General features: G+C 46.6%; 1 protein-coding gene across 2 annotated transcripts; it reads right to left on the reverse strand.

Annotated features, from left to right (window-relative positions):
* Positions 1-209: 209 nt before the first annotated feature.
* LOC106550139 (pre-mRNA-processing factor 39) lies at positions 210-27188 on the reverse strand. 2 transcript variants are annotated; one of them, XM_087705397.1, is made up of 14 exons: positions 27027-27188; positions 23932-24242; positions 22298-22423; positions 20402-20520; positions 18652-18819; positions 15629-15827; positions 12134-12241; positions 10407-10571; positions 8379-8505; positions 6962-7230; positions 4887-5071; positions 4693-4767; positions 3456-3603; positions 210-756 (listed from the first exon to the last, which is right to left on the reverse strand). In XM_087705397.1, exons 1-14 carry the CDS (start codon positions 27109-27111, stop codon positions 694-696), a joined length of 2148 nt encoding a protein of 715 aa, XP_087561523.1. In that variant the 5' UTR covers positions 27112-27188; the 3' UTR covers positions 210-693. The 2 variants fall into 2 exon arrangements, with proteins under 2 accessions (XP_087561523.1, XP_087561522.1); XM_087705396.1 differs by having other exon boundaries at positions 3456-3606.
* Positions 27189-27959: the final 771 nt, after the last annotated feature.

The following is a 27959-nucleotide window of genomic DNA, read 5'->3' on the forward strand; positions in this document are numbered from 1 at the left end:
TTCTTTAAGCCAATGTCAAATTTGGCAGCTCTTAAGATGGGTGGACTTCAACTCCCAGAATCCTCCAGCCAGCATGAAGTGGAGGTCCACCCCCTCTTAAACCACGCTGGCTGGGGAATTCTGGGGGAGTTGAAGTCCACTCATCTTAAAAGTTGAGGGGGAAAAAAACACTACCTTAAAGCAATCTTGCTCTGAACAAGACAGGAGGAGACAGGAACAATTCCAGTTTATTTACAGCTGCAAAAAAATGTGAAAATGTACAGAGGGAACCCTTTTACAAAATACAATAAAATTAAAAAATGCTGGTTCCGAGGCCTTGATTTAAAACGAAATGAAGATTGCACCCAAGGGAAAGGATGCTGTGTCACAACAACCTGTGGTTGCGCGTCTTCAGGATCAACTTTGCTGGAGCTCTAAATTCTTTTCGGCCCTGGAAGGAAGAAATCTTGGGCTTTTTTACACAGGATCTCTGGATGGCAACGTGTTTCTCTCCAGTTTCAGAAATTTAGTGGGGAAAATGATAAATCAATACAAAAAGGGCCAGGTTTTTCTAAAGCTACCATCCAGGCTCTCCACCGCTGCCAGGGAAGAGGTGTCAATCAAGTCATTTCCTCCCGTCGAGAAGTTGAGCAAAGATACAGCCGCAGCTGCCCATCAATGCCACAGACACCAGCATCTCCTGTCAGGTGGTTTTTAGGTCTGTTGGTAATACTGATTGTAGTTCCATGCGTTCTGGTATCCATAGTTACTGTAATTCTGCAGTAGCAACAGGGGAGGCGAAAAAGCAATTATGCTAAGCGAAGGAAAGTGGATTGCAAAAATGTGATGTTATATAGCTTGTAAGATCCCCCCAGAGTCGTTAGATAATTGAATAATGAGACGGGACAGCAAATAAAATTTATAAATAAACTAGCCAATAACCCGGCATTGTCTGGGTATTTATTTATAGGGGGGAAGTGTCCAGATCAAACATAATTTCTAATGTTGGATTTTCCCCCTTACCAGAGGGAGCCCCCTTGTGGAGTGCTGTGAAGCTGTTACCATGGCAACTCCACTGCACTGTACAGTAGAAGCCATTTTATGGCACAACAGGCTGCATCTTAACAGAACACAGACCCCGAGGGGTGTTAGGGGTATCTTATTCCAACAGTATTTTTCACCAGAGAGTAAGTCATCTGTGTACCAAGTTTGGTTGGAATTGCCAGGCGTTCCAGAGTTGTATGAGCCGGAATGACCACAGGTATCTTTAGCAGCATTTCATTCCATCCTTTTAGCCAATTTAGCAATAGCACCTAAGACTTTTATACTGTACCTTTGCAAAGCACTTAGTAAAGCTATAAGCGGTTTAGAGTCAGCATATTTGCCCCCAACAATCTGAGTCCTCATTTTACCAACCTCGGAAAGACGGAAGGCTGAGTCAACTCTGAAGCAGTCAGGATCAAACTGCTGGCAGGGGGCAGCCTGCAATACTGCATTCTAACCACTGTGCCACCATGGCCCGCCCTCCTTTCCCAACTAGCAGTAGCATTTAAATTTATATCCCGCTTTATAGCCCCCTCTAAACAGTTTACAGAGTCAACAATCTGGGTCCCCATTTTACCGACCTCAGAAGGATGGAAGGCCAAGGATCGAACTCATGGCGGTGGGCAGAATTAGCCTGCAATCCTGCATTCTAACCACTATAGCAACCCGCCTCTTGCAAGTCTTATAGGGTTGTAACTCAAGGACTACCTGTAAAGTCTCTATTCACACTGACCAGAGCACCGTTTTAAAAACCAAATACCGTATTTTTCAGAGTATAAGTTGCACCTTTCCCCCTCTAAAAGAGGATGAAAAATTGGGTGCATCTTATACACTGAATGTAACCCCACCAGCCCCCACCCTTTGGCCTCTGCCTCCTAGCAATTTTTCCTCTTAGCAGCAAACAGGGGCTTATGGAGGCTTCAATAAGCTATAGTCGGGATGGCAAACCTGTGGCACCCGTGCCACAGATTGCACACAGAGCCATTTGTAAGGGCATGCAAGGCGTTGCCCTGTCAGCCAGCACGCATGCATGCACTGGCCAGCTGAGTTTAGTCTTTAAAAGCCATTTTTCACCCTCCCCAGGTTCCAGAGCCTTTATAATAATAGCAATAGCAGTAGACTTATATACCGCTTCATAGGCCTTTCAGGCCTCTCTAAGCGGTTTACAGAGAGTCAGCATATTGCCCCCAACAATCTGGGTCCTCATTTTACCCACCTCGGAAGGATGGAAGGCTGAGTCAACCCTGAGCCGGTGAGATTTGAACCGCTGACCTGCTGATCTAGCAGTAGCCTGCAGTGCTGCATTTAACCACTGTGCCACCTTGGGCACAGTGCCTGGGAGGGCGAAAAGAGCCTCCCTCGCCCCCTCGGGAGGCTTCAGGAGCTTCCCTGAAGCCTCTGGAGCGCAAAAAAACCGGCCCTAAAGGCAAACCTGGAAGTTCATGAATGGACTTCTGGTTTGCTCATAGGGTTGGTTTAAGTCCTCTGGGGTAGGCTGTTTTTGCCCTCCCCAGGCTCCTATAAAGCCTCTGGAACGGGTGGGGGGGAGGGACAGGGACATTGCATTATGGGTGTGGCATGCCCACACACAACCTCCCCTGCGCTCCCTCCCGTTATGGCACATGAGCCAAAGAAGGTTCGCCATCAATCCCTGCAGCCTCAAACAGCTGATGATCAGGAGACATTTGAAAGTGAAACTTGCTGTTTGCTCCATGAGGCAAATTGCTGGGAGGCAGAAGCAGATCTTTTCTTCTGCTAATCAGGCTGTTTGCTGCAAGGAGGTAAATCAGTAACTATAAACGCCTATAGAATGTTCAAATTATTAGGCTTATTTTTTAAAAGACTGCTTTATTATTATTCTAGACAGTTTAACAAAATGAAGAAGCTTTTTAAAATAAATGCTCGGTCTGAAGAGTCCCTGTGCTATTGTTTTAAAAGAGTGCTATTCTTTTAAATAGCAGAGAATAACCTATACTTCCAGAAAGCACATGGAACTTTAACAGCATCTGTACAGGTATGGTCTGAAATATAACACTACAAACAGTGTATATTGTCCGTACTGCTTGTTGCAAGGAGGCAAAGGGAGATATTTTTCCCTTGTTTTCCTCCACAAAATCTAGGTGCATCTTACACTTCGGAGTGTCTTATACGCTGAAAAATACAGTATTATTCCTGCTCTGTGGCACAATTTGATCTCTATTGATATAGATTGCACAGATCATAGGGTTCGGAGTTACACTTAAAGAGTCAATCCAGATCTCCTGCAACCAATGCCCCGAGAACCCCTGGCACGGCAGGGCCTAACACGCCCTCCCAATATGGCGGCTGTGCTTTCTGGGAATCATAGTCCCAAGATCACCGGCCGGGGAACGGGGGGAGGGGGGAGAAAGAGATGCTTCACAATCTGATGCCAATTGTCTTGGGCAACTCACCTGGTACCACGTGTTATAGTTGTAATTGCCCCCTGAGCCGGTATCCGTCGCCATCAAGGGTGTGATGCCCGTTGTCGCCATGGCTACGTTGCCACCCCCCATGGCCGCGTCTTCGAGTCTCAACCTTTTGTCATCGGATTCATCGGTGCTGCTTGGGGATTCCGAAGAGAAACAATGTCAGCCTTTGGCTCTGTTACAACACCAGGGCACCCGTAGGGATTGTAGCTTCCTCAAGAAAATGTACCCAGGCCCTGTTGTGGGGTCTGCCCCATAGTGGAGCCCCCTTCCCATAGAAAACCTGAGCCTGCTGGCCTTTTGAAAGGCTGATGGGTGCAGGCTCAGGATGCTACTGGAACCCAATTTGTGGGTCTGCCCTCTGCTGATTGTGGAGTTGGTTTGTTTCATTGCTTAAGGGAAAGGCTCCCCTCGCAGGTATGTGCTAGTCGTTCCTGACTCAAGGGGGGCGCTGCTCATCTCAGTTTCAAAGCCCAAGAGCCAGCACTGTCCGAAGACATCTCCATGGTCAAGTGGCCGGCAAGACTTAACGCTGAAGGCGCACAGAACGCTGTTACCTTCCCACCAAAGCTGGTCCCTATTTTTCTACTTGCATTTTTTACATGCTTTCGAACTGCTAAGTTGGCAGAAGCTGGGACAAGGAATGGGAGCTCACTCTGTTACGCAACTCTAGGGATTCAAACCACCAAACTGCCGACCTTTCTGATTAACAAGCTGAGGATCTTAGCCACTGAGCCACCACGTCCCTCAGATAGATAGAAAATCTATATATTCTCTCTCTCTCCCATCTACCTATCTCTCTCTACATCCATATTTATCTATCTATCTATCTGTCTGTCTGTCTTCTATCTAACCTATCTATCTGTATCTCTATCTGTATCTCTATCTGTGTATCTACTATCTATCTATTTATCTATCTATCATCTATCTATCTCTGTCTCTTTCTCTTCTATCTACTTACCTATCTGTATCTCTGTCTGTATTATCTATCTATCTATCTATCTATCTATCAATCATCTATCTATCTATCTATCTATCTATCTATCTATCTATCTATCTATCTATCTATCATCTATCTATCATCTATCTATCATCTACAAACTGCATGATGGCTTTGTGCAATGTTGAAACTGAGTTTTGGCCAGGCAATTTCTTGTTTGTTTCCTCCAAAATGCAAACGCAACTAAAAGGATAAGAGCGGCAGGAAGGGGGGTATCCTTACCCATTTTCCAGAAGCCTCTTCCTCATCATCTGCTGGTTGAGGAGCTTTTGATGCTCTTCGTAGCACATCAGCAGGCTGGGAGAACAGAAGGGAGAAGGGTGAATTTGGGGCACGGAAGGTCCTTCGATCGGGATCATCAGGGGCTGAAGAGAAGGTGCTTAGTGCTTACTTTCCCCCACCTCCCCGCCAATTACCTGTTTATGCTCGACCCAAAATCTTCCAGAAACTCCACCCTGCGCTGGGAGAAGATGATCTTGGTCTCCAGGGGCAGACCGCTGGTCAAGGCTCTGTCAAAACTGCTCATGGTGTTGCCTTCGTTTTGCCGGACATCGGCGCTGAATTCCATCTCCAAGAGGTTCGCATAGAGCTTGGCGTTGTCCTGCACCCGGCCGTGGCAAAGAGGAAGAGAAAATTCAGAAGAGCAAAGGGCAGATCTAAGTAATTGTCCAAGTCAGGATTTGTCAACCCAGCAACTGGGAGATTGGTAGACTTCAACACCCAGAATCCCCCAACTAGTATGCTTTGAGAAGCGTGGGCTTCAAATCCCAGATTTCCCCAGCCAGCCTGGTTTAAGAGGGGTGGACTTCAGCTCCCATAATTCCCCAGGCAGCACAGTTTAAGAGGGGTGGACTTCAGCTCCCATAATTCCCCAGCCGGCACGGTTTAAGAGGGGTGGACTTCAGCTCCCAGAATTCCCCAGCCGGCATGCTTTAAGAGGGGTGGATTTCAACTCCCAGAATTCTCTAGCCAGCATGCTTTTAAATATGTGACTTCAGCTCCCAGAATTCCCCAGCCAGCATGCTTTAAGATGGTCGGGCTTCCCCAGCCCATGCTGGTAGGAGAATTCTGGGAGTTGAAGTCCACCCAGCTTAAAGTTGCAGAGATTGAGAAAAATGGCCAATTGTTTTTATGTTTCATAAATCAATGTTGAATCTTTAGATCAAGCAGATTGTTTTAAGTGAATCGGGTTTTGAGTCATCATAAGGACCAAATGTTACTTAGCTCTCTCCCAAAAAAATACAGGTGTATGAATGAAACCCCAACAGGAGGCAACTCCTGTCCTCCATCCTGCTTCCTTTTGGCAACTCACACAACGACCAGCAGCCCTTGACCTACGACCACAATTGAACCCAAATTTTCTGTTGCTAAGCGAGATAGTTTTTTAAGTGAGTTTTACCCCATTTCACGTCCTTTCTTGCCAAAGATGTTAAGCGAATCATTGCAGTTGTTAAGTGAGGAGCACAGTTGTTAAGTGGAACTGGTTTCCCCACTGACTCTGCTTTTCAGAAGGTGGCAAAAAGAGATCATGTGACCCCAGGACACTGAAACCGTCATAACTATATGTCAGCTGAGAAACACCTGAATTTTGAACATGTGACCACAGTGGTCATTAAGTGTGAAAAACAGTCCTAAGTCGCTTCTTTTACTGCCGTTTGTAACTTTGAATGGTCGCTAAACAAACTGTTATAAGTCCAGGACTACCTTTAATTATTATATTTTTTACTTTAGATACTTTCAACCTACAGAAAGTCAAAGAAGCTATTGAGGAAAAGAAAAAATATTGAGGTCAACAATCTAGTTTTTTAAAGGCAAAGGTTCTCCTCGCACGTATGTGCTAGTCGTTCCTGACTCTAGGGGGCGGTGCTCAGATCCATTTCAAAGCCGAAGAGCCAGCGCTGTCCGTAAATGTCTCCGTGGTCCTGTGGCCGGCATGACTCAATGCCCCAGAAGGCGCAGGGAACACTGTTACTTTCCCAACAAAAGTGGTTCCTATTTTTCCACTTGCATTTCTTACGTCCTTTCAAACTGCTAGTTTGGCAGACGCTGGGACAACTAACAGGAGCTCACTCTGTTACACAGCCCTAGGGATTCGAACTGCCGAACTTTCTGATTGACAAGCTCAGCGTCTTAGCTATTGAATCCCTGTAGGTTCTTTTTAAACAAAACCTAAAATCGTAATAATTAAGCATTGCAGACAATTGAGCTGAAAAAAATCATAAACATGAATCAGTTTCCAAGTGCCTGGAAGTTGATCAAATGATATGTGTGGACGTTGCAACAGTCACAACTGTGAAAAACGGTCTTAAGTCACTTCAAATGGTCACTAAATGAACTGTCGTAAGTCCAGGACGACCTGTAATTTATTTATTTTTGACTTTAAGACTCTTTCTTTCAACCTACAGAAATTGGAACAGTCCCTAGACAAAGGGACATAACTCGAGGACTGCCTGCGCATGACCCTAAAAAGGAGCTCGGTTGTTTTGTTTACCGGGTCCTTCTCCAAGGCTTCCAGGAGAATCTTCCGGGCTTTGGCCAAGTTCTTCTGCACTTTGAGGACCTGCCGAGCCAGCTTGACGGAGTAGAAGGAGGAGATGGGCATCCCCTCGTTGTCCCGTATGGCTTCCATCAGCAGGGCCTCCGCAATGTCCATGTTCCCCAGCCGACGTTCCAGGCTCACCCGCCGCAAACGCACCATGACCAAGCCGGGCACGTAGTCCTCGAAGGTCTTCAAGATACGCCGGGCTTCCTCCACCTCTCCTGCGGGAAGACAACACAAGGACATCTTCAGGACAGGCAGTTCTCAACTTACGGCCAATGGGACACAACATTTATGTTGTTAAGCGAGAGATTTTTAACCGAGCTTTGCCTCCGTTTTGCGACCGCCCTTGCCACAGCTGTTAAGTGAATCCCTGCGGTTGTTAAGTTAGTCACACTGTCAGGCCTGCAGCCATCTTTTCTTCTGGGTCTCTGGCCTGCCACATTTTCTATTATTCTACTATGCCTTTTCTATGGTGGGAAAATGGGAAGAGGGATTGTACGGGGTTAGATGCTAAGTAGCCATAACAACATTCTTTCTAGAAAGCCAAGGTCATCCTTTGTCTCTGCACCTGACCAGATCTGGATGGGTGGAAGCTGCCAGCATGGCAGTGGGAGATGGGACCATGGAATGGGCTTGTGGGTTTGTGCTCGCTTCGGCAGCACATATACTAAAATTGGAACGATACAGGGATGGGCTTGTGGGTGTGGGGGGGCGAGATCTTGAACTTTCAACTGGGTGGGGAAAACCAGGAAGCTTTCAGATTCGGGTTTTCCCAGTTGTGCCAACATGGCTGTATTCATAAATTGGAACTTTGAGCAATACTTTGCCTTGGACTCTGATTTAATTTTGGGTGCTATTCAGAACCCTGACATTGTGCGCGAAGCTCCACTCGCATGAGCAGGGGATACGGCCTTCTGAAAGTCTATTAAGACCTGGCTGTTCCGGCAGGCCTGGGGCTGCTGATCTTTGATTGAACTCCAGCCTCACTAAGATTGAATGCATGTTGTGTTCTTTTAATTTGCTTTGTGTTTGTATTTTAAATTCTTTTAATATTTTTACATTATTTTTATGTAAGCCGCCCGGAGTCCTTCAGGATTGGGCGGCATACAAATTTATTAAACCTTAAACCTTACTTGAGCCAAGGGTGCTCATGCTCCCCCGTGAAGCTCCATTCCCCACTGCTCGACCAAGAGTGTGCACATGCGCGTGTCTGCCCCCCTCTCTCACATACACACACCATAGAGGGCCATGAAACTGCAACACTTGGAGACTGCTGATCTAGTTCGAATGATAAAGAGGTTTTGAGACTAAACTAAGGTTGCGAAGTGAACCCAGCTTCCCTCCCTGACTTTTGCTTGTTCCTCACCTTGTTTCTCCTCAAAGGCTGCCCACAAGAGGTGAATGTTGGGCTTACGGGGCAGATGGTAACAGCACGCCCGCTGGAAAACGCTCCTGGCTCCGGTTATGCTGTGGTTCTCCAGGTACCTGATATACTAAATTAAGGAAAGGAAGAGAGAGAGAGAGAGGACAGGGGGAAACGTTAGAAAAAGTGGTTTTAGACTTGCAAAGAGAAAGATGGATGCTTCATAGGGCAACAGCTACTCAACCTCTGACCCTAGAGCAGTGTTTCTCAAGCTTGAAGATCTGTGGACTTCAACTCCTAGAATTCTCCAGCCAGCATGGCTGGCTGGAGAATTCTGGGAGTTGAAGTCCACAAGTCTTAAAAGTTGCCAAGGTTGGAGAGCTTGTTCTGACCCAGCTCCCCAAACATGACCAACGCTCTGAACTCAAAAGATTCCTTTATTAGGAGTGCAGGCAGCTCTGGCAAAAAGTTTCGCTCTCAACACCGGCTAACAAGTCCGGCCGTCCAGAAGATGAATGGTCGTCTGCCCCATCTATTCATCTCTGCCCCCTGCCTTTGAGCCCCAGAGCTAGGGTGGGGCTTTCTTAGCAGTGGTGGCTCTTCCATCCCAAAGACCAGCCCATAGATTTCCATTGCTCTCCTCTCCTCTGCCCCATCTATTCATCTCCGCCCCCTGCCTTTGATCCCCAGAGCTCGGGTGGGGCTTCGCTAGCAGTGGTGGCTCTTCTGTCCCAAGGACCAGCCCATAGATTTCCATTGCTCTCCTCTCCTCTGCCTTGTGTGCATCAGGCACTGGACCCAGCTGTCCCTCCTCTTCAGCCACCTCCAGACCTGGGGGCTGTTGGCTCTCCATCTCAGGGCTGACTGACAGTCCAGGCTCTGCCTCTCTGCCAGCTGTCCACTCCCTCTTCCCCCTCGTAGCTCTCAGGTTGCCTTGATGCTGACCCTGACTCCCATGCTGCCTCCTCATCTGATTCAGCTGCTGGAGAGGCCGGCGGCCAACAGGCCCCAACACTCCTGTGCTATAAATTGGCCATGCTGGCTGGGGAATTCTGGGAATTGAAGTCCACAAGTCTTAAAGTTGCCAAGGTTGAGAAACATTGCTCTAGAATCTCTTCTGTTGTAAGAAAAATTAATGCCTGTCCTTCTGGGGGTTCAGAATGATCTGCTTGCCAGCTGCTCCCCACTCCCACCCCAATATTCATTCTGAATGAATCTTAGCGTTGTCCCATTATACCAACTCAAACATTCTCAGCCCAACAACATCACACTTGCAGTTTGGGAAAAAAGGAGTCAGATGCAGGCTAAGAGGCTGTCAAAGGGACCACAAAAAAGAACTGTTCCCCTGAAGCCCCCAGACTTCCCAATAGCCCAGGAGTCGGCAACCTTAAGCACTCAAAGAGCCACAAAGGTCCTAACCGGAAGCCCTCCGTTCAATTCTGGAGCTGACCGGAAGTCCAGTTCCCCCACCAGAGTCTCCTCCTAGCATGGCATCCTTTTTCCTCTGCTGACAGAAAGTCTGGTTCTCCCACCACAGAGTCTCCTCCTAGCATGACATCCTTTTTCCTCTGCTGACAGGAAGTCTGGTTCGCCCACCATAGAGTCTCCTCCTAGCGTGGCATCCTTTTTCCTCTACCTGTCCTAATCTAAAGCCCTATCAATTGTGGAGCTGACCGGAAAACCTGTCCCTTGCCCTAGAGTCTCCTCCTGGCATGCCCTGCTTCTCCGCCCCCTCCCTCACCGGAAGCTCCTCTCAATATTGCAGTCCCAACCCATGACAGGGAGCCACAGCAGAGGGATGAAAGAGCCACATACGGCTCCAGAGCCGCAGGTTGGTGACCCTACTCTAGAGGTTGTGGCTGCTCCAACGCCAGAGGTTTTTAAGGAGATTGGACAACCGTTTGTTTGGAATGGTATTGGGTTTCCTGCTCGAGCAAGAGGTTGGACTACATGACCTCCAGAGTTCCTTCCAACTCTGTTGTTCTGACCGCGCAGGTAGAACAAGGCAGAGACCCGCTTAGCTTAGCTGACCTTAATCCAGAACTCCTCGTAGAGGGCACAGGCGATGACGCAGCGCTCAAACAGCACGATGGTGCGCTCGTGCGAACCGCTGGCGATCTCAAAGTCCAGGTAGTCCCGCCAGTTCCGCAGCTGCGCTCGCTCCAGTGGCTTCACGTGGAAGTAGGGTCTCTTGATCTAGGGGAAAGCAGGAGGACAGGGCCACGATTAGCACAGAGAAGCCGAGACAAGCCAGCTCAACTCAAGAATTAAGGTGTTGTGGCCTGCCAGCGGAACTGGCAGCAGAGCCGGACAGTGAGGAGGTTGGGGAGGAACATGGGCCAGTCCTGAGGGCTGAGGAAAGTTCAGACGAGGGCTCTGCGTCAGAGGCAGAGAGGGAGCTAGACAGCAACGAGGCAGAGGAACAGCTGGATCCTGTTACCGGTGTGCGCATGTGCAGAGCTGCCAGAAGACAAGAACAACTAAGAATGCAGGGTCGACTTAAGAGTAAAGTCACACCTTGGAAGTGATTGGCCCCTCCCAGAGGAAACAAAAGAGGAGCTTGTTTGTTTGTTTATTGGATTTATATGCCGCCCTTCTCCCAAAGGACTCAGGAGCGAACGGGGAAGGGGCTTCTGCAGGAAACAATTCGTTCCTTCAGTCGTTTCAAGAGTGGAAAGTTCTGTTTCTGTCTATAAGAGACTCTGTGCCAAGTTTTGCTTTGCCCTGTGCTTGGAACTAGTTATCTAGTTAGCAAGAGCCGAGGTGGCGCAGTGGTTAAATGCAGCACTGCAGGCTATTTCAGCTGACTGCAGTTCTGCAGTTCGGCTGTTCTAATCTCATCGGCTCAGGGTTGGCTCAGCCTTCCATCCTTCCGAGGTGGGTAAAATGAGGAGCCGGATTGTTGTTGGGGGCAATATGCTGACTCTGTAAACCGCTTAGAGAGGGCTGAAAGCCCTATGAAGTGGTATATAAGTCTAACTGCTATTGCTATTGCTATCTGGCAGCTCACCAAGCAAGATAAGGTTTGTGTTGATAAATATTCCTTTGAATGACTGTTTGCCAAGCTTTGCTGACTGTGAATGGGGATGCCAGGGAGTCTATAGACATGGGCAATAAACAGTTTGGCCAGCTTCCTAACAGATGGAAGGCCGGTATACGCTACAAGACCAAGCGCTTATTTTGGGGGGGGGGAATCAAAAGAAAATAAGACCCTGTCTTATTTTGGGGGGAAACGCGGTAGCGTAACCATGGTGGCAAAAAACGGCCGTGAAATCACACACGACTCACTGAACCTAGCCTTGCTTAGCGATAGAAATTCTGTTCCCAATTATGTTCGTAGGTCGAGGACTACCCGCAGAGATAAAATCGAGTCGGGTAAGAGCACAAGGTAACTGTCACACCTGCCCCAGCGAGGTCCTTAGGGAAGAAAGATCATTGACTCCATTTGGATGAAGCGATAGGTTCTTTTACTAAGGATTACCGGTTGCAGCAAAAGCAAGGCTAGATCTGAGTATTCGTGCCCCAATGTTACAAAGTTTATCCTTTCCGGAGCTCCCCACCCCACCCTTTGGCCAAATCGTCAGTGTCCAATGGCTGTGTGATGTTTTGGGAACCGCTTTGATGTGAGGTGCATCTTGGAGAGGTTTGACATTCTTTTCCCAGGCCGGGTGCCCTTGGGTAGCTGGATTATTCCGGTTTGACACCCCCGGTTCCCCCACATTTCCCTCCCCAAATTCTTCTGCCCCCTTCGTACATACCCCATCCTCAAAATTCCAGCGCTTGCTGACTTCGCCTTCATTCTGACTGAAGATCTGCTGGCGGATTGAAATGGATTGCTCCAGGACTTTCTCCGGGTCCAGCGCCCCCTGAAACGCAAGAAGAGGTGAAATCAGGGATATCGAAGGAACCTTCACGAAAAGAAGTGGGGAACCGGAATTGGATCTAAGCAACGATTAGACGATTTTCTTTTATTGCTTCTTTCCTTTTGACTTATTTATATCCCACCTTTACAGGCAGTCCTTGACTTACAACAGTTCATTTGGTGATCCTTTGATGTCACTGGAAAAAAAGTCACGACCATCTTTGTCAGAATATTTATGAACTGGCAGCGACATGGTAAGAAGATCAGCCAATCAGGCTTATTTGAAAACAGAAACTTAAGTAAGAAGTCTGGGCGTGGCTTAGCTGTTTTAAGCGCTGAGAAGAAACTACTCTGGACGTTTGCTGATCTGAACTGATCTGAAACTGTTCTCTGCTGTTGGTATTTTGTGTGTATATACGACACATTTCGTTAGCCACTGCTAACATCATCAAGAGTGTAAAACCGTTAAAGAGATACCTGCCTTTATACACTATTAATCAATTTGGACATGATAGGCCCATCCACTCGCCTCCCACCTGTAATTAGCTTTGTTGTTTTTATATCAGGCATGTTAATCAACGCTCCTATTCCTTCCTCCCCTAGTGGATGGGCATATTATGCGCACAATGGTCAAATTAATAGTGTATAAAGGCAGGTATCTCTTTAATGGCTTTTGCACTCTGCCGATGTTAGCAGTGGCTAACAAAAGCTAGTGAGCAATATATTTTAAAGTTCTGGAGATCGCAATGTCTGTTTCTTCTTTTATATCTATCTATCTATTTATCTATTTATCTATCTATCTATCTATCTATCTATCTATCTCTATCCATCATCTATCTATCTATCTATCTATCTCTATCTATCTATCTATCCATCCATCCATCCATCCATCCATCCATCCATCTATATCCATCTATCATCTATCTATCTATCTATCTATCTATCTATCTATCTATCTATCTATCTATCTATCTATCTATCTATCTATCTATATCCATACATCTATCCATCTATCTATCAATCATCTATCTATCAATCATCTATCTATCAATCATCTATCATCAATCTATCTATCTATCTATCTATCTATCTATCTATCTATCTATCTATCTATCTATCATCTATCTATCTATCTATTCTTGTATATAAAGAAGTTTCTTATTTAAATCAATCCTGCTGAACCAGTTATCTGTGTGTGCTTCCTGGATTTGATTTCTGCAAAAAACTCTTAACAGTTTTTCACACCTACGACTGTCACAGCAGCCCCATGGTCACGTGATCAAAATTCGGATGCTTGGCATTTATATTTATAACGGATACAGTGTCCTGGGGTGTGTGTGTTGTCATATGATCCCCTTTTGCGACCTTCTGCCAAGCAAAGTCAATGAGGAAGCCGGATTCACTTAACAACCATGTTTCTAACTTAACAAAGGCAAGGATTCACTCAACATCTGTGCCAAGGAAAGTCATAAAATGGGGCAAAATTCACTTAACAAATGTCCTTAGCAACAAAAACTTTGGGTGCAATTGTGGTCGTAAGCCAAGAACTACCTGTACTATTTTTTTTAATAAACTCAAGGCAGTGAACATGTCCAATATTCCTTCTTCCTCCTATTTTCCCTATCCTATGAGCTGGATTGGGTTGAGAGGTACTAGCTCAAGGTCACCCACCCAGCTTTCCTGTCTGAATTCTAGAATTCCTGGTGATTCTCCAAAAGTTCCCCAGCTAGCTTTCATACTTAGGTCTCCTGGTGATTGGCCCAAAATCACCCCATTGGCCTAGTATCAGAAGCGCGACTAGAATTCACCGTCTTCTGGTGATTGGCACAAAATCATTGTTGGCCTTCATGGCTAAGGCAGTACTAGAACTCTCCATCTCCTGGTGAGTGTCCCAAAATCACACAGTCAGCTTTCATGCCTAAGGTAGGATTAGAACTCTCCGTTTCCCAATTTCTAGCCTTAACCACTAGACCAAATTTGCTCTTTGTATTTCATTTCATTTTAGATCTTAATTCTGAATTCTTAATTTTAACCAATAAAGGTAAAGTTAAAGGTTCCCCTGGCAGGTATGTGCTAGTCGTTCCTGACTCTAGGGGGCAGTGCTCAGATCCGTTTCAAAGCCCAAGAGCCAGCGCTGTCCGAAGACGTCTCCGTGGTCATGGGGCCGGCATGACTCAACGCTGAAGGCTCACAGAATGCTGTTCCCTTCCCACCAAAGGTGGTCCCTATTTTTCTATTTGCATTTTTTATGTGCTATTGAACTGCTAGGTTGACAGAAGCTGGGACAAGTAATGGGAGCTCACTCCATTACGTGGCGCTAGGTATTCGTACCGCCGACCTTTCTGATCGACAAGATCAGCATCTTAGCCACCAAGCCAACCTTGACAGCAGTCTTCCAGTATTTGATGGAGTGCCACAAAGAAGGGGGGGGGTCAACTTATTCTCCAAAGCACCTGAAGGCAGGACAAGAAACAATGGATGTTCTGCCCCGGGCAATGGGGTTCTGCTCGGGCAGCCAGTTAACTCCACGCTTAGGAATATCTTTCAGATCACGTTTATTATCAGGCATCCTTAATAGCAAAACTTACAGTTCAGTGTTAAGATTCTTCTGATTTTCCGTGATCTGCCCCATCACGTAGTGTAAAAAGACATTAATTCCTCTAACCCATGCTGCTGGTGCACAGCTGCTACTGGTAGAACCGAAGGCGATTCAGTGAGAGGTCAGTAATAAATCAATTTTCCCGGGCAGAGTACCCCAGTGCCCAATCAGGGAGCACAGATGTGGTCACATGTTATGGAACTACATTTCCCATAAGGTAGTTACATTTCCCATGAGGTAGTTTCTTAAAGGAGACAGCTCTTAATTCCTATATTAGCTATATACTGTTGGGGCAGCACAATGGATGTAAACTAAGCAAGGAGAGAAGCAACCTGGAATTAAGGAGAAACTTCCTGACAGTGAGGACAATTAACCAGTGGAACTGCTTGCCACCAGAGGTTGTGGGGGCTCCATCACTGGAGGCTTTTAAGAAGAGACTGGACAGCCACATGTCTGAAATGGTAGAAGGTCTCCTGCTTGAGCAGAAGGTTGAACTAGAAGACTTCTAAGGCACTGTTTCTCAACCTTGGCAACTTGAAGATGTCCGGACTTCAACTCCCAAAATTCTGGGAGTTGAAGTCCCGACATCTTCAAGTTGCCAAGGTTGAGAAACACTGTTCTAAGGTACCTTGCAGCTCCCTTCTGATTGACAGACTGACTACCTGCATTCTGATGGCTTTGTGATTTCGGCTACTGCCCACCCCCCCTATCTCTGGCTCTGGGTTAGTTCAGCCTAGATTTGGATCCTGGAAAGAGAGGAAATGAAGGGTCCAAGCCAAGACATGGACTCACCAACGCCTGGATCCCCTCTGCGGCCTCCTGCTTGCTTTCCGCCTTCGGGGGCAGTTCTTCTCCAGGTGGTGCTTCCTCCTCGGCTTCCCCCTCCGCCGTCTTGGGGGCCGTGTCGGAGGCCAACTTGGACTGCATCCACAGCAGCTCTTCCATGGAGAGAATGTCCACCGGCGCATGGCTGGACAGATGCTCCTTGAAGCTGCGTTGAGAAGGAAGGAGGGCTTCAGCGAAAGCGGCTACAAGTAAGTCCTGCTCATTTAGCGACCGTTCCAAGTTACAACGGCACTGGAGAAAGTGACTGGTGACTGTTTCTCACACATGAGCAGTGCAGCATCCCTGTGGCCAAATGTCTATGGGGATTCTCAGCCATCCAGGTCGTGGTTGTCCCAAAGGTGCTTTTTTTTTTCAAGAGGCAACTGGTCTTATATACTACCATATTTTTCAGAGTATAAGACCCCCCCCCAAAAAAAGAGGGTGAAAATGTGAGTGTGTCTTACACACTGATTGTAGCCCCACCCACCCACCGGCCCCACCCTTTGGCCTCTGCCTCCCAGCAATTTACCTCCTTGCAGTAAACGGGAAAATGGGGCTTGCGGAGGCTGCAGTAGGCTATACTATAGCAATAGCAATAGCAGTTAGACTTATATACCGCTTCATAGGGCTTTCAGCCCTCTCTAAGCGGTTTACAGAGTCAACATATCGCCCCCACAGTCTGGGTCCTCATTTCACCCACCTGGGAAGGATGGAAGGCTGAGTCAACCTTGAGCCAGTGAGATTAGAACCGCTGAACTGCAGATAACAGTCAGCTGAAGTGGCCTGCAGTACTGCACCCTAACCACTGCGCCACCTCGGCTCAATCCCTGCAGCCTGAAACAGCTGATGATCTGGAGGCCCTTGCTGAAACTGAAAGTGAAATTTGCTGCTTTCTCCACGAGGCAAATTGCTGGGAGGCAGAGGCAGACTTTTTTTTCTTGTGCTAATCAGGCTGTTTGCTGTTTGCTGCAAGGAGGTAATACTGCAATGTGCTCTACATGGGGCTGCCCTTGAAGAGTATTCGGCGACTTCAGCTAGTCCAGAATGCGGCCGCGCGAGCGATTGTGGGTGCACCTCGTTTCACCCACATAACACCTATCCTCCGCGAGCTGCACTGGCTACCTGTCGATCTCCGGGTGCGCTTCAAGGTGCTACTTGTCACCTACAAAGCCCTTCATGGTAGTGGATCTGGGTACTTGAGAGACCGCCTACTGCCAATTACCTCCACTCGACCAATTAGATCGCATAGATTAGGCCTCCTCCGAGTTCCATCTGCCGGTCAATGTCGACTGGCAACCACGTGGAGGAGAGCCTTCTCGGTGGCAGCTCCGACCCTATGGAACGATCTCCCTGTGGAGATTCGTACCCTCACCACCCTCCAGACCTTCCGCATAGCCCTTAAAACCTGGCTGTCCTGTCAGGCCTGGGGTTAAAGACCCCAACCCACCCGAATTGTATGAATGTTGTGCTTTTAATGGTGTACTGTCTTATGTGTTAATTTGTTTGTCCTCCCTTCCTTCCGAATTGTGAGCCACCCTGAGTCCCCCCAGGGAAAAGGGCGGCATATAAATAAACTACTCATACTCATACTCATACTCAACTATAAATGCCTATAAAATGTTCAAATTATTAGACTTATTTTTTTAAAGATTGCTTTATTATTATTTTAGACAACTTAACAAAATGAAGAAGATTTTTAAAATAAATGCTTGATCTGAAGAGGGGCCGAGAGGTATTGTATCTTCTTTTAAATAGCAGAGAATAACTATACTTTCAGAAAGCCACATCAATTTTAACAGCTTCTGTGCAAGTATAGTCTGATGTCTAATTGGACACTAACTCAATCACAGAGTAGATCTATTTAAATAATTGGGAGGAGTTAGTGTGACTACATTTAAGAAAACTTTCTGGCATTAATATACTGCCATAATGTACATTTCTCCAATTCTTTGCTATTTCTATGTGTCAGGCACAAATGCACAGAAATACACCACAAACAGTATACATCATCTGTGCTGTTTGCTATTTGTTGCAAGGAGGCAGATTCCCCCCCCCTTGTTTTCCTCCTAGGTGCGTCTTATACGAAAAATATGGTATTTCATTCATTAAACATGAAACTCAGTCAACTACCCAGTTTCCCAGAAAATAAGACCTCCTTGGATAATAAGCCCCATCGGGCTTTTGAGCACATGCGCTAAAATAAGCTGAAAATATTGCAACACAGCAACAGCCATGAGGTGACCACGCTCACCATCTCCTGCACCTCAAATACAATAAGACCTCCCCAAAAATAAGGCCAAGCGCTTTTCCTCCCGAAAAGCGCCTTATACTTCAGAGCGTCTTATACTCTGAAAAATACGGTGTTTTACAGTCCGCTTTGAGCTATTTACAGAGTCAGCCTTTTGCCCCCAACAATCTGGGTCCTCATTTTACCCACCTCAGAAGGACGGAAGGCTGAGTCAAACTTGACCTGGTCAGGATCAAACTGTTGGCAGATGGCAGAATTAGCCTGCAATACTGCATTCTAACCACTATGGATGGATGGATGGAAGGAAGGAAGGACTTAGACTTATATACTGCTTCACAGTGCTTTTACAGCCCTCTCTGAGCGCCTTGCGTCCAACAATCTGGGTCCTCACTTTACTGCCCTTGGAAGGACAGTAACCACTGCGCCACCATGGCAAATAAGAAATAACATGAAACAAACTTGCACTCATTTGAACTACCTGGATTTCTTCCTGGTTTCTTGTGCCAGTTGCCAAGCGTCCAAATTTCGATCCTATGGATGTGGGGAAATGGCAACAATTGTACGTGTAAGATCCGTGAATGTGTAAGTCAGCTCTTTCAGTGTTGTTGCAACTTCGAACAGCCGCTGATTGAATGTTGTTAAGTCTACCTGTAGGGTCTCTGCCAAAGGCTGGGCTGGAGAACCCCACTACAAAACAGGGATGGCCCCCACAATTCTAAGGCCCCCCAAGTCGCGCACTTACTTTTCCCAGTGATGGCTGTACAGCTGGGTGGGAGTGGACAGCACCCTGTCATAAATGCCGGTGACGGACCTCAGGTCTCCCTGCTCCTTCTGCCATTCCACATACATCTCCCAGAGCTTGTCCGAACGGAAGTCGACTCCCGCGGCAGCCACAGCGGCCTCAAAAGTCCTGCAGAGAAGACAAGAGAATATTATTAACAGCTCCAATAGCTATTCCACTTTATAAGGCCTGGTAAGGCCCCACTCGGAATACTGCATCTAGCTTTGGTCACCACGATGTGCAAAAGATGTGGAGACTCTAGAAAGTGTGCAGAGAAGAGCAACAAAGAGGACTAGGGGACTGAAGACTAAAACAGATGATGGACGGTTGCAGGAACTGGGCCTGGCTAGTCTAGGGAAGAGAAGGACCAGAGCAGACATGAGAGCAGTCTTCCGATATTTGAGGGGCTGCCCCAGAGAGGAGGAAGGGGGTCAAGCTATTCTCCAAGGCACCTTTGAAGGCCAGACAAGGAAGAATGGATGGAAACTGACCAAGGAGAGATTCAACCTGGAAATAAGGAGGAATTTCCTGACAGGGAGAACAATCAACCCATGGAACAGAAGTTGCCTTCGGAAGTTGTGGGAGCTTCATCCCTGGAGGCTTTCAAGAGACTGGACTGCCATTTGTCAGAAATGGTGTAGCATCTCCTGATTGGGCGAGGGGGTTGGACTAGATGACCTCCAGGGTCCCTTCCAACTCTGTTAATCTGAAGGACTAGGGGTGATAGGATGGTAGTCTTCCAATGTTTGAGGGGCTGCCACAAAGAAAAGTGGGGTCAACTTATTTTCCAAAGCACCCAAAGGCAGGACAAGAAGCAATGGGTGGAAACTAATCAAGGAGAGAAGCAACCTGGAGTTGAGAAGAAACTTCCTAACAGTGAGAACAATTAACCAGGGGAACAGCTTGCCACCAGTAGATGTGAATGCTCCGTAACTAGAAGTGTTTAAACTAGACAGCCATTTGTCTGAAATGGTACTATAGGGTTTCCTTCCTGAGCAGGGGGCTAGACTAGAAGACCTCCAAGGTCCCTTTCAACTGTTATTCTGTTAAATAGACCCAACAACGGAGTCTTGCAGCTAAGCTTCACACCATAAGCCTGAAAGCTGGCTGGAGGACGTTGGGACGATGACCAGGGGAGTGTTAATTCTAGTCCTGCCTTAGGCAAGAAAGTTGGCTGAGGATCTTTGGGCCAATCCTTCTTTCCCAGCCCAACCCACAGGATTGTTATTGTGGGACAAATAGGAGGAATACTGTGAAGCTGAGTTTTCACGGCTTCGGCCAACTGACCATACCTGGATGTGGAAGCTAAGCCAGTGTTTCTCAATCTTGGCAACTTGAAGAGGTCCGGACTTCAACTCCCAGAATTCCCCAGCCAGCATTCGCTGGCTGGGGAACTCTGGGAGTTGAAGTCCAGACATCTTCAAGTTGCTAAGGTTGAGAAACACTGAGCTAAGCAGTGCTGGGCCTGGTTAGTTTCTGGATGGGAGACCAACTGAAAATCTCAAGAGGTTTGAGAAGGAGCGTCCATAAAGTTAACAGGAGCCGAGCTTCTCCAAAAACCTATTTTCTATTTCTGTATTCAAAGCATCAAGAATCTCAAACAGGCCTGAGGGGCAGAAGTGACTTTTGGAGGGGGGAAAAAATATCAACAGGAGGACGATTCCACTCCATGGGCAACTCCTTGCCACTGTAAAACTGCCCGGCCACCTACCCGCAAATCTTCTGAGCTGAATCGGGCTGATTCATATCCAAGGTGGACTGGAGGAAAGTGATGTAGTGGATCCAGAGGTCCATGCTGAGAGGGATGGACTGCAGACCCCGCTGGAAAACCTGCAGGGGCAGCAGAGAAAATAAACACTTAGGGCAGAGAGGGCGAAGCTTTCTGGCACCGAGTGACCAAACCAGAACATGTGCGTGCCTGGAACACCAGAATCCCAAAGACCAGCTGGCCGGCATTAATATGCCTGGTTTTTTTGGCTGTTTTTGGCCTAACCCCCCCCCCTCCCCCAAAAAAACCTGGCCTGTTTTTTTGCCATTTTTCGGGCAGTTTTCAGGCCGTTTTCCGGAGCTCCAGCACCCGCAAAGATCAGCTGGCGATGGCATGCACGCCCACAGAGAGGGCTTTGTGTGTCCCCTCTGACACGCGTGTCATAAGTTCGCCATCAGAGACTTAGGGGGCCTCCCCCCACTCCACTCGTGCAAAGAAGAATTTCTGAGAATGAAGGTTTTTTCCACGCTAACCTTTCACATCCCCACCTTTGCTCTACTACACAGCAGGGGCCAATAGGAGAAGGGAACCAGATGCTACGGGACCGAGTAGGGCAATACTAAATCATCATCAACAACAACAACAAAAGGCAAGCTTCTGAATTTTCCAGAACTCTTCTTCAGGCGGTTATAAGAGACGCCTAGAGTGAACATGGTGAGCATCCACAAGGGAAAAAGAGAAATGTTATTTTCCCTAGCTTTAGAATTATCTCTATCCACAAGATGCTCTTCTATTAGCCAAAACGGCCATGCCCTCGGGCACCTCGGCTTAATTACTATGGCTCTACTCCAGAGAAGGGTTTCACAACCTTGGCGACTTTAAGATGAGTGGACTTCAGCTTCCAGAGTTCCCCCAGCCAGTTACTTCAGACTGGGGAATTCTGGGATTTGAAGCCCATCCATCTCAAAGTATGCTGGCTGGGGAATTCTGGGAGTTAAAGTCCACTCACCTTAAAACTTTCTGGCTGGAGAATTCTGGGAGTTGAAGTCCACCCCTCTTAAAGCAGTCTGGCTGGGGAATTCTGGGAATTAAAGTCCACCCCTCTTAAAGCAGGCTGGCTGGGGAATTCTGGGAACTGAAGTTCACCCACCTCAAAACATGCTGACTAGGGAATTCTGGGAGTTAAAGTCCACCCATCTTAAAGGCTGCTGACTGGGGAATTCTGGGAGTTGAAGTCTACCCATCTGAAAACATGCTGGCTGAAGGATTCTGGGAGTTAAATCCCACCCATCTTAAAAGTTGTTAAGGTTGAGAAAGATTTGTCCAGAAGTACACTGGGAAGTCTCATTTCACATTCACACCTGCTGATGTGTATGCTAAGAAAACACCGCTGTATCCAAGCACACACTAATATATAGGTAGGTCTTGACTTACAGTAATTGTGCCCAAAAATGTACGTTAAGCGAGATATTTGTTAAGTGAGCTTTGCCCCATTTTACGTTTTTTTCTTGCCATATTTGTTAAGCAAATCCATCCACTAATCACACCGTTGTTAAGTGAGTCTGGCTTCCCCACTGACAGTAGGTTGCAACAGGGTATATATCGCATGACCCTGGGACCCGAAACTGTCATAAATCTGAGTCAGTTGCCGAGCATCCGAATGTTGCTTGGGGATGCTGCAACGGTTATAAGTGTGTAAAATGGTCGCAAGTTGTTTTTTTCCCCAGTGCTGTTCAAAGAAGTAACTTTGAACGGTCACTAAATGAACTGCTGTAAGTCAAGGGCTACTGGCTTGTCTCACTGAGTCACCGGGGGGGCCCCAGTTCTAATCCTGCCGCCTATCCTTGGTGGGTCAGGACAGGGCTGCGCTGCGCACATCCCCCCCCCGTGACTAGGTACCTCCTCGGTCTCCTTGATGAAGTCAAAGCGCCTTTCCATGTCGGCATACTTCTTCCAGTAGCCGTAGCAGTAGGGGTACCTCAGGAAGAAACTGTCGAAAGCTTTGCGGGCGGCGTAGATGTGATTCTGCAAGAGGCGTCAAGAGAAAAGCTTGAGTGGATTTGTCCTTTTTTTATAAAAGGGTTTTTTTTATTTTATATTTTTTAGCCTACAAATATTTCATCTTTCCTTAAAACAATGTGTCGCCTGGGCACAAATACCTCCTTGCAACAGCTTTCAGCATTTACAACATCGTTCACATTGATATTAATTCTCTAATCTTAAAACTGTAGTATATTAAACAATTGAGCGTTTATTAACCTATTCATTGTCCTCTTAACATATCCTCTAATAAAAATACAACATTAAGCATAATTGTCTTCCTCATCATAATACTAAGTTATCATCTTTTTTAAAAATAATTTTTATTGAATGTTTTAATCTTTAAAGACAGAAATGAAAACACCACAAGAAAAAAAACAACACAAAACATACATAACAATATAAAGTAATTATAGGGCTTCCTGTATCGGCTTTTCTATTATCATCTTAGTTACACCTCTATCTTAACATATTTTCTATTATTCTTTAATCTTCTTTTATTTCCAATTTCCCTTTTTCCCCCTCTAACCATTGATAAAATACTTCCCATATCATATAGTATTCAGTTTGTTCGTTCTCTTTAATTCTTAGTGTTAATCTATTCATTTCTGCACATTCTAATATTTTCCTAATCACCTTCTGATCAAGAGGAATCTCTTCACTTTCTCCAATGTTGTGCAAATACAATTCTACCTGGAGTTAATACATGTATAATTGGCTTGGTTTTGAGAGGGACACAGGAAAAATACAAAACACTGCAAACGTGCTAAGACTGCACGGGAAACTAAGATCAGAAGCCAAAATGTGGTTTAGCGTTACTGGCAGCCCTTGTTTAACAAAGCTGATTGGGATCAGATACTGCATTAAGTGATGTAGTCGTAAGTGGATAGTGGGGAATGGAAGGATTTATACCCCTTGCAGACAGCTGGTCATTTGCATCCTTTTAGAGCAGTGTTTCTCAACCTTGGCCACTTGAAGATGTCTGGACTTCAACTCCCAGAATTCTGGGAGTTGAAGTCCAGACATCTTCAAGTGGCCAAGGTTGAGAAACACTGTTTTAGAGGGTCATTGAGGCCACTTGGAGGTTTGTCTGTGTCCTCAGGGTCACCTTAGTGGTGCAAATGGGTGTGGAGCCTTCTTGGAACTGCTGAAAGGACACAGCTAAGCCTCCAAGTGGCCTCAACGGCCCCTTAAAAGGATGCAAATGACCAGCTGCCTGGAAGGAGTATCAATCCTTCCATTCCCCACCATCCAGCCAGAGCTGAAGAAGCTTCTTGGATGAGAAGTGAAACGTCTTCAAAGAAAAACCAGAAAGTCCAGTTGCCTCTTGAAAAAAAAAGGCACCTTTGGGTTAAAGCTTTTCAAGGGAAAAAAGAACAAGGAAGTCCAGTTGGCTTTTGAAAAAAGCACCTTTGGGACAACCAGGACCTGGATGACGGAAAATCTGCACAGACAATCAGTTCGTAGCTTTGGGCACTTTGGCTTCTTCCTACCTCCTGTTCCACATATTGCAACAATTCGGTCCATGCAGTGAAGTCCAGGGGGTTCTCCTGAGTGGCCCTCCAGTACCGCTCAAACTCCAGCGGGTAGGTGATGGAGAGGTCCTCCATGGGTTGGCTCAAGGCCATCATCATCCCCACGTCTGACGCAGGAGCCTGAGGGGTCTCCTCTCTGGCTGGCTCGGCCTGCAGGGCTGCTATGTTGTCTTCCAGGCTATCTCCATTCAGCTCTTGCACCGGCATGGCCTCGTCTGGCTTGGGAGGACCATTGCTCTCCTGGTTCAGAACCACCTCTTCATCAGTGCCTGCAAATCCGGGAAGAAATTAAAAGTTTCCGAGTATTAATTTTCATTTATTTGTTGGCTTCGTTCTGCATCCTGAGGCTTCCTCCAGAGTTGAGGAGAACTTCCTTTTTTTATTTTTATAAATTTTTATTTTGAACACATAAGCACATCAACAAAAACAAACACATGACTTAAAACAACATAGGAACAAGAAGTTCCATCGTATATCATACAGCAGTTCCGTATCGGTTTCTTTGCAGTTAGTGTTTTCCCTTCTATACATTTCCATCTTGCATTCATGGTCTCCTTATTCGTTATCCATTTTTTATGTACAATTCTATACTTATGTATACGAATCTATTTATAACCAAATATTGTTTACCTATATTGTGCTTTATATTCTTACTGTCATTTATTCTCTTACATACAATTATAGGTATACATTCACATAGTTATTCTTTTTCTTTGCCATTCTTATACTATTATTCATTTAAAAGGTTATAATATACAGTTTGGGTTGCTTTGTTTACCATCCCTAGCGCCTGTTAGATTTATATGCCGCCCTTCTCCCAAGAACTCTGTTGTGACACCACCTTATTTTCTCTTTCTTTTCTCTCTCCCTTCCTTCCTATAGAGACCCAAATAGTCCTCCACTTAGGACCACAATTGAGCCCAGAATTTGTGCTGCTAAGTGAGAAATGTGTTAAATGAGTTTTGGCCCATTTTATGACTTTCCTTGCCCCATTTATTAAGCGAATCACTGCATATTAAATTAGTAACACGGTTGTTCAGCGAATCGCGCTTCCCCATTGACTTTGTCAGAAGGTCACAAAATGCAATCACGTGACCCCGGGATACTGCAACCGTCATAAACGTGGGACAGTTGTCAACCCTTCAAATGCCGGAGAATCAACCTCTGATAGTAAATCGTGTGATCACGGGGGTGTCATTAAGTATGAAAAATGGTCATAAATAAAGCCATGGTGGCACAGTGGTTAGAATGCACTCCTGCAGGCTACAACTGCTGACTGTCAGTTACCCACTAGTTCGGCAGTTCGAATCTCGCCAGGCTCAAGGTTGAATGATTCAGCCTTCCGTCCTTCTGAGGTGGGTAAAATGAGGACCCAGATTGTTTGGGGCAAGAGGCTGACTCTGTAAACCACTAAGAGAGGGTTGTGAAGCACTGTGAAGCAGTGTCAGCTGCGATTTCATTTAATAATCAGGAAAGAAACCACTCAACTCCATTTGTTTGAAATCAAGTGTACTTTTACTAATTATAAATGAACAGTAGCAAAGCTAAGCTGAATCTGGTTAATTAGGCACGAAAGCGAAGAATATCACGTATAATTTAATCCCCTCCCCTTTGCACCCCAGTCCATAGTCCAATTATAATGCACCCAACTGTCAGGTGGGAGATAACTTCAAAAGACATCACCAGGATGGAATGCCAGACAGTTAACCTTGGCAGGAAACTCCCTTCCTCCACATGCGCAGTAAGATGGTCAGGTCAGCGTCTAGAATCTTCCTCCAGCACATCATGATTCCCCTCCCAAACACCATGCCCCCCCCTCCCCGTTACAATGGCAGCCGAAGCAGCAGCAAAGCAGAGGCTGACATCTAGTATATAAGTCTAAGTGCTATTGCCCTTCCTTCCTTCCTCTCTAATTCTCCTCCTGTCTTCTAGAAGGCAGTATTGCACACTAACTCTTCCCACTGCCAGCAATTTGATCCTAACTGGCTGAAGGTTGACTCAGCCTTCTGTCCTTCTGCAGCTGGTAAAATGAGGACCCATATTGTTTGGGGGTGGGGGGCAATAGGCTGACTCTGTAAACTGCTAAGAGGGCTGTCAAGCACTGGGAAGCAGGATATAAGTCTAAGTTCTACTGCTATTCCTATGTCTGTCTATCCCATCCATCCATGTCTATCTTAGAGCTATGGTGGCACAGTGGTTACGAATGCAGAATTGCAGGCTGACTCTGCCCACTGCCTGCAGTTCGATCCTGGCCGGTTCAAGGTGGCCTCAGCCTTCCATCCTTCCGAGGTGGATAAAATGAGGACCCAGATTGTTGGGGGAAAGAAGCTGACTCTGTAAACCGCTTACAGAGGGCGGTAAAAGCCCTGTGAAGCGGTATGTAAGTCTAAGCGCTATTGCGATTTTCAATGCCTTTGTAACTTCAAATGGTCAGTGAGTGAAGTACTTTGAAAGTCAACAGTTTTAACTTCCTTAACGTACAGAGAGAGGGAGAGGGGCGATCACCTCGCTTAACAGCCACAATCCCGTCATTAAGTGACTGCACAGATTATTAAAGGGGAGCAAAAATGCCACCTCTCCTATTTCTAACGCTTCACAAAGACACATTCAATAATTAATATATATATATTGCCTATTTAATTCTTCTGCCTGTTTTAATCTTTTTTTTGTCTCTTACTTTTGCCCATTTAATTGGGGTTTTTTTTTGGCCTCTTTAATTTATATGTCTCCCCACCACCACCTCCCATTTGTATGACACCTCCACGCCCCCTCACGAGAACCTCAGTTGGCAGCTGGAGCCACGCAGGGCCGGGATCCAAGACAGTTGAGAAGAAGAGCCTCCCTGTTCAGGAGTAGTCTACCTTACACCGAAGTTCGGGAAGTTCCGCTTTCTCCCGCTAAAACAGGAGCCGGATCGGGGCCCTCCAGCCTCCCTGGGTCTCCCCAGAAACCCCCGTGGACCCCCTCCCATCCGGTGCCCCCCTCCTTCCTCCGGTATCCCGGCAGCGCCGCCACCGTCCCCCGTTTCCACCCACCCCGGGTGTCCCTCTCACCGGCTTCCGCCCCTGGGAGCTCTTCGACGTCTTCAGTCTCGCCTCGGCCGAGGGCGGCCGGGGCCTCCTCCGCTTCTTCCGCCATCTTCGCCGCAGCCGCCCGACCGCGCCGCCTCCCTCAGGGATCCTCGTCGTGGGTCCGGCGAGGCCGCGCTGCGCCTGCGCGGCCCCAATGACCCGGATGTTGCCGGGCAGGAAGATGTCCTCCTTGGCGAATGGGCGGGAAGCTTAGGGCAGCTGCCATAGAGAACGCAAGGGTAGAGAGGAAGGTTTCCTGAAGGGGAAACCATAGAGGTGGATGTAAGAGTGTTCGATCGATCGATCGATAAGAGGTAGATAGAGATAGATGGATGAGAGGATAGATAGATAGACAGATAGACAGACAGACAGATGATAGAGGATAGATAGATAGATAGATAGATAGATGGATGGATGGATGGATGGATGGATGGATGGATGGATGAGAGGATAGATAGATGGATGAGAGGATAGATGGATGGATGAGAGGTTAGATAGAGATAGATGATATAGATAGAGAGAGATGAAAGGATAGATAAGAGATAGATAGATAGATAGATGAGGGGATAGAGATAGACAGACAGATAGGTAGATAGATGTGAGAATAGATAGATAGATAGATAGATAGATAGATAGATAGATAGATAGATAGATACCCTGTTTTCCCCAAAATAAGACTTCCCCGGATTGTAAGCCCAATCAGGCTTTTGAGGACATGCACTAAAATAACCCCTCCCCCAAAATAACCCCTCCAAAAATAAGTTCTCTCCGAAAATATTGCAACACAGCAGCAGCCATGAGGTTACTATGCTCGCTGCCTCCTGCACCTAGAAATAATAAGACCTCCCCGAAAATAAAGCCAAGTGCTTATTTCAGGGGTCAAAAGAAAATAAGACCATGTCTTATTTTCAGGGA

The sequence above is a fragment of the Thamnophis sirtalis genome, unplaced genomic scaffold (assembly GCF_051295495.1).
Source record: "Thamnophis sirtalis isolate CommonGarterSnake01/CBP01778 unplaced genomic scaffold, rThaSir2_p1.2 scaffold_2, whole genome shotgun sequence".
Lineage (NCBI taxonomy): Eukaryota > Metazoa > Chordata > Lepidosauria > Squamata > Natricidae > Thamnophis > Thamnophis sirtalis.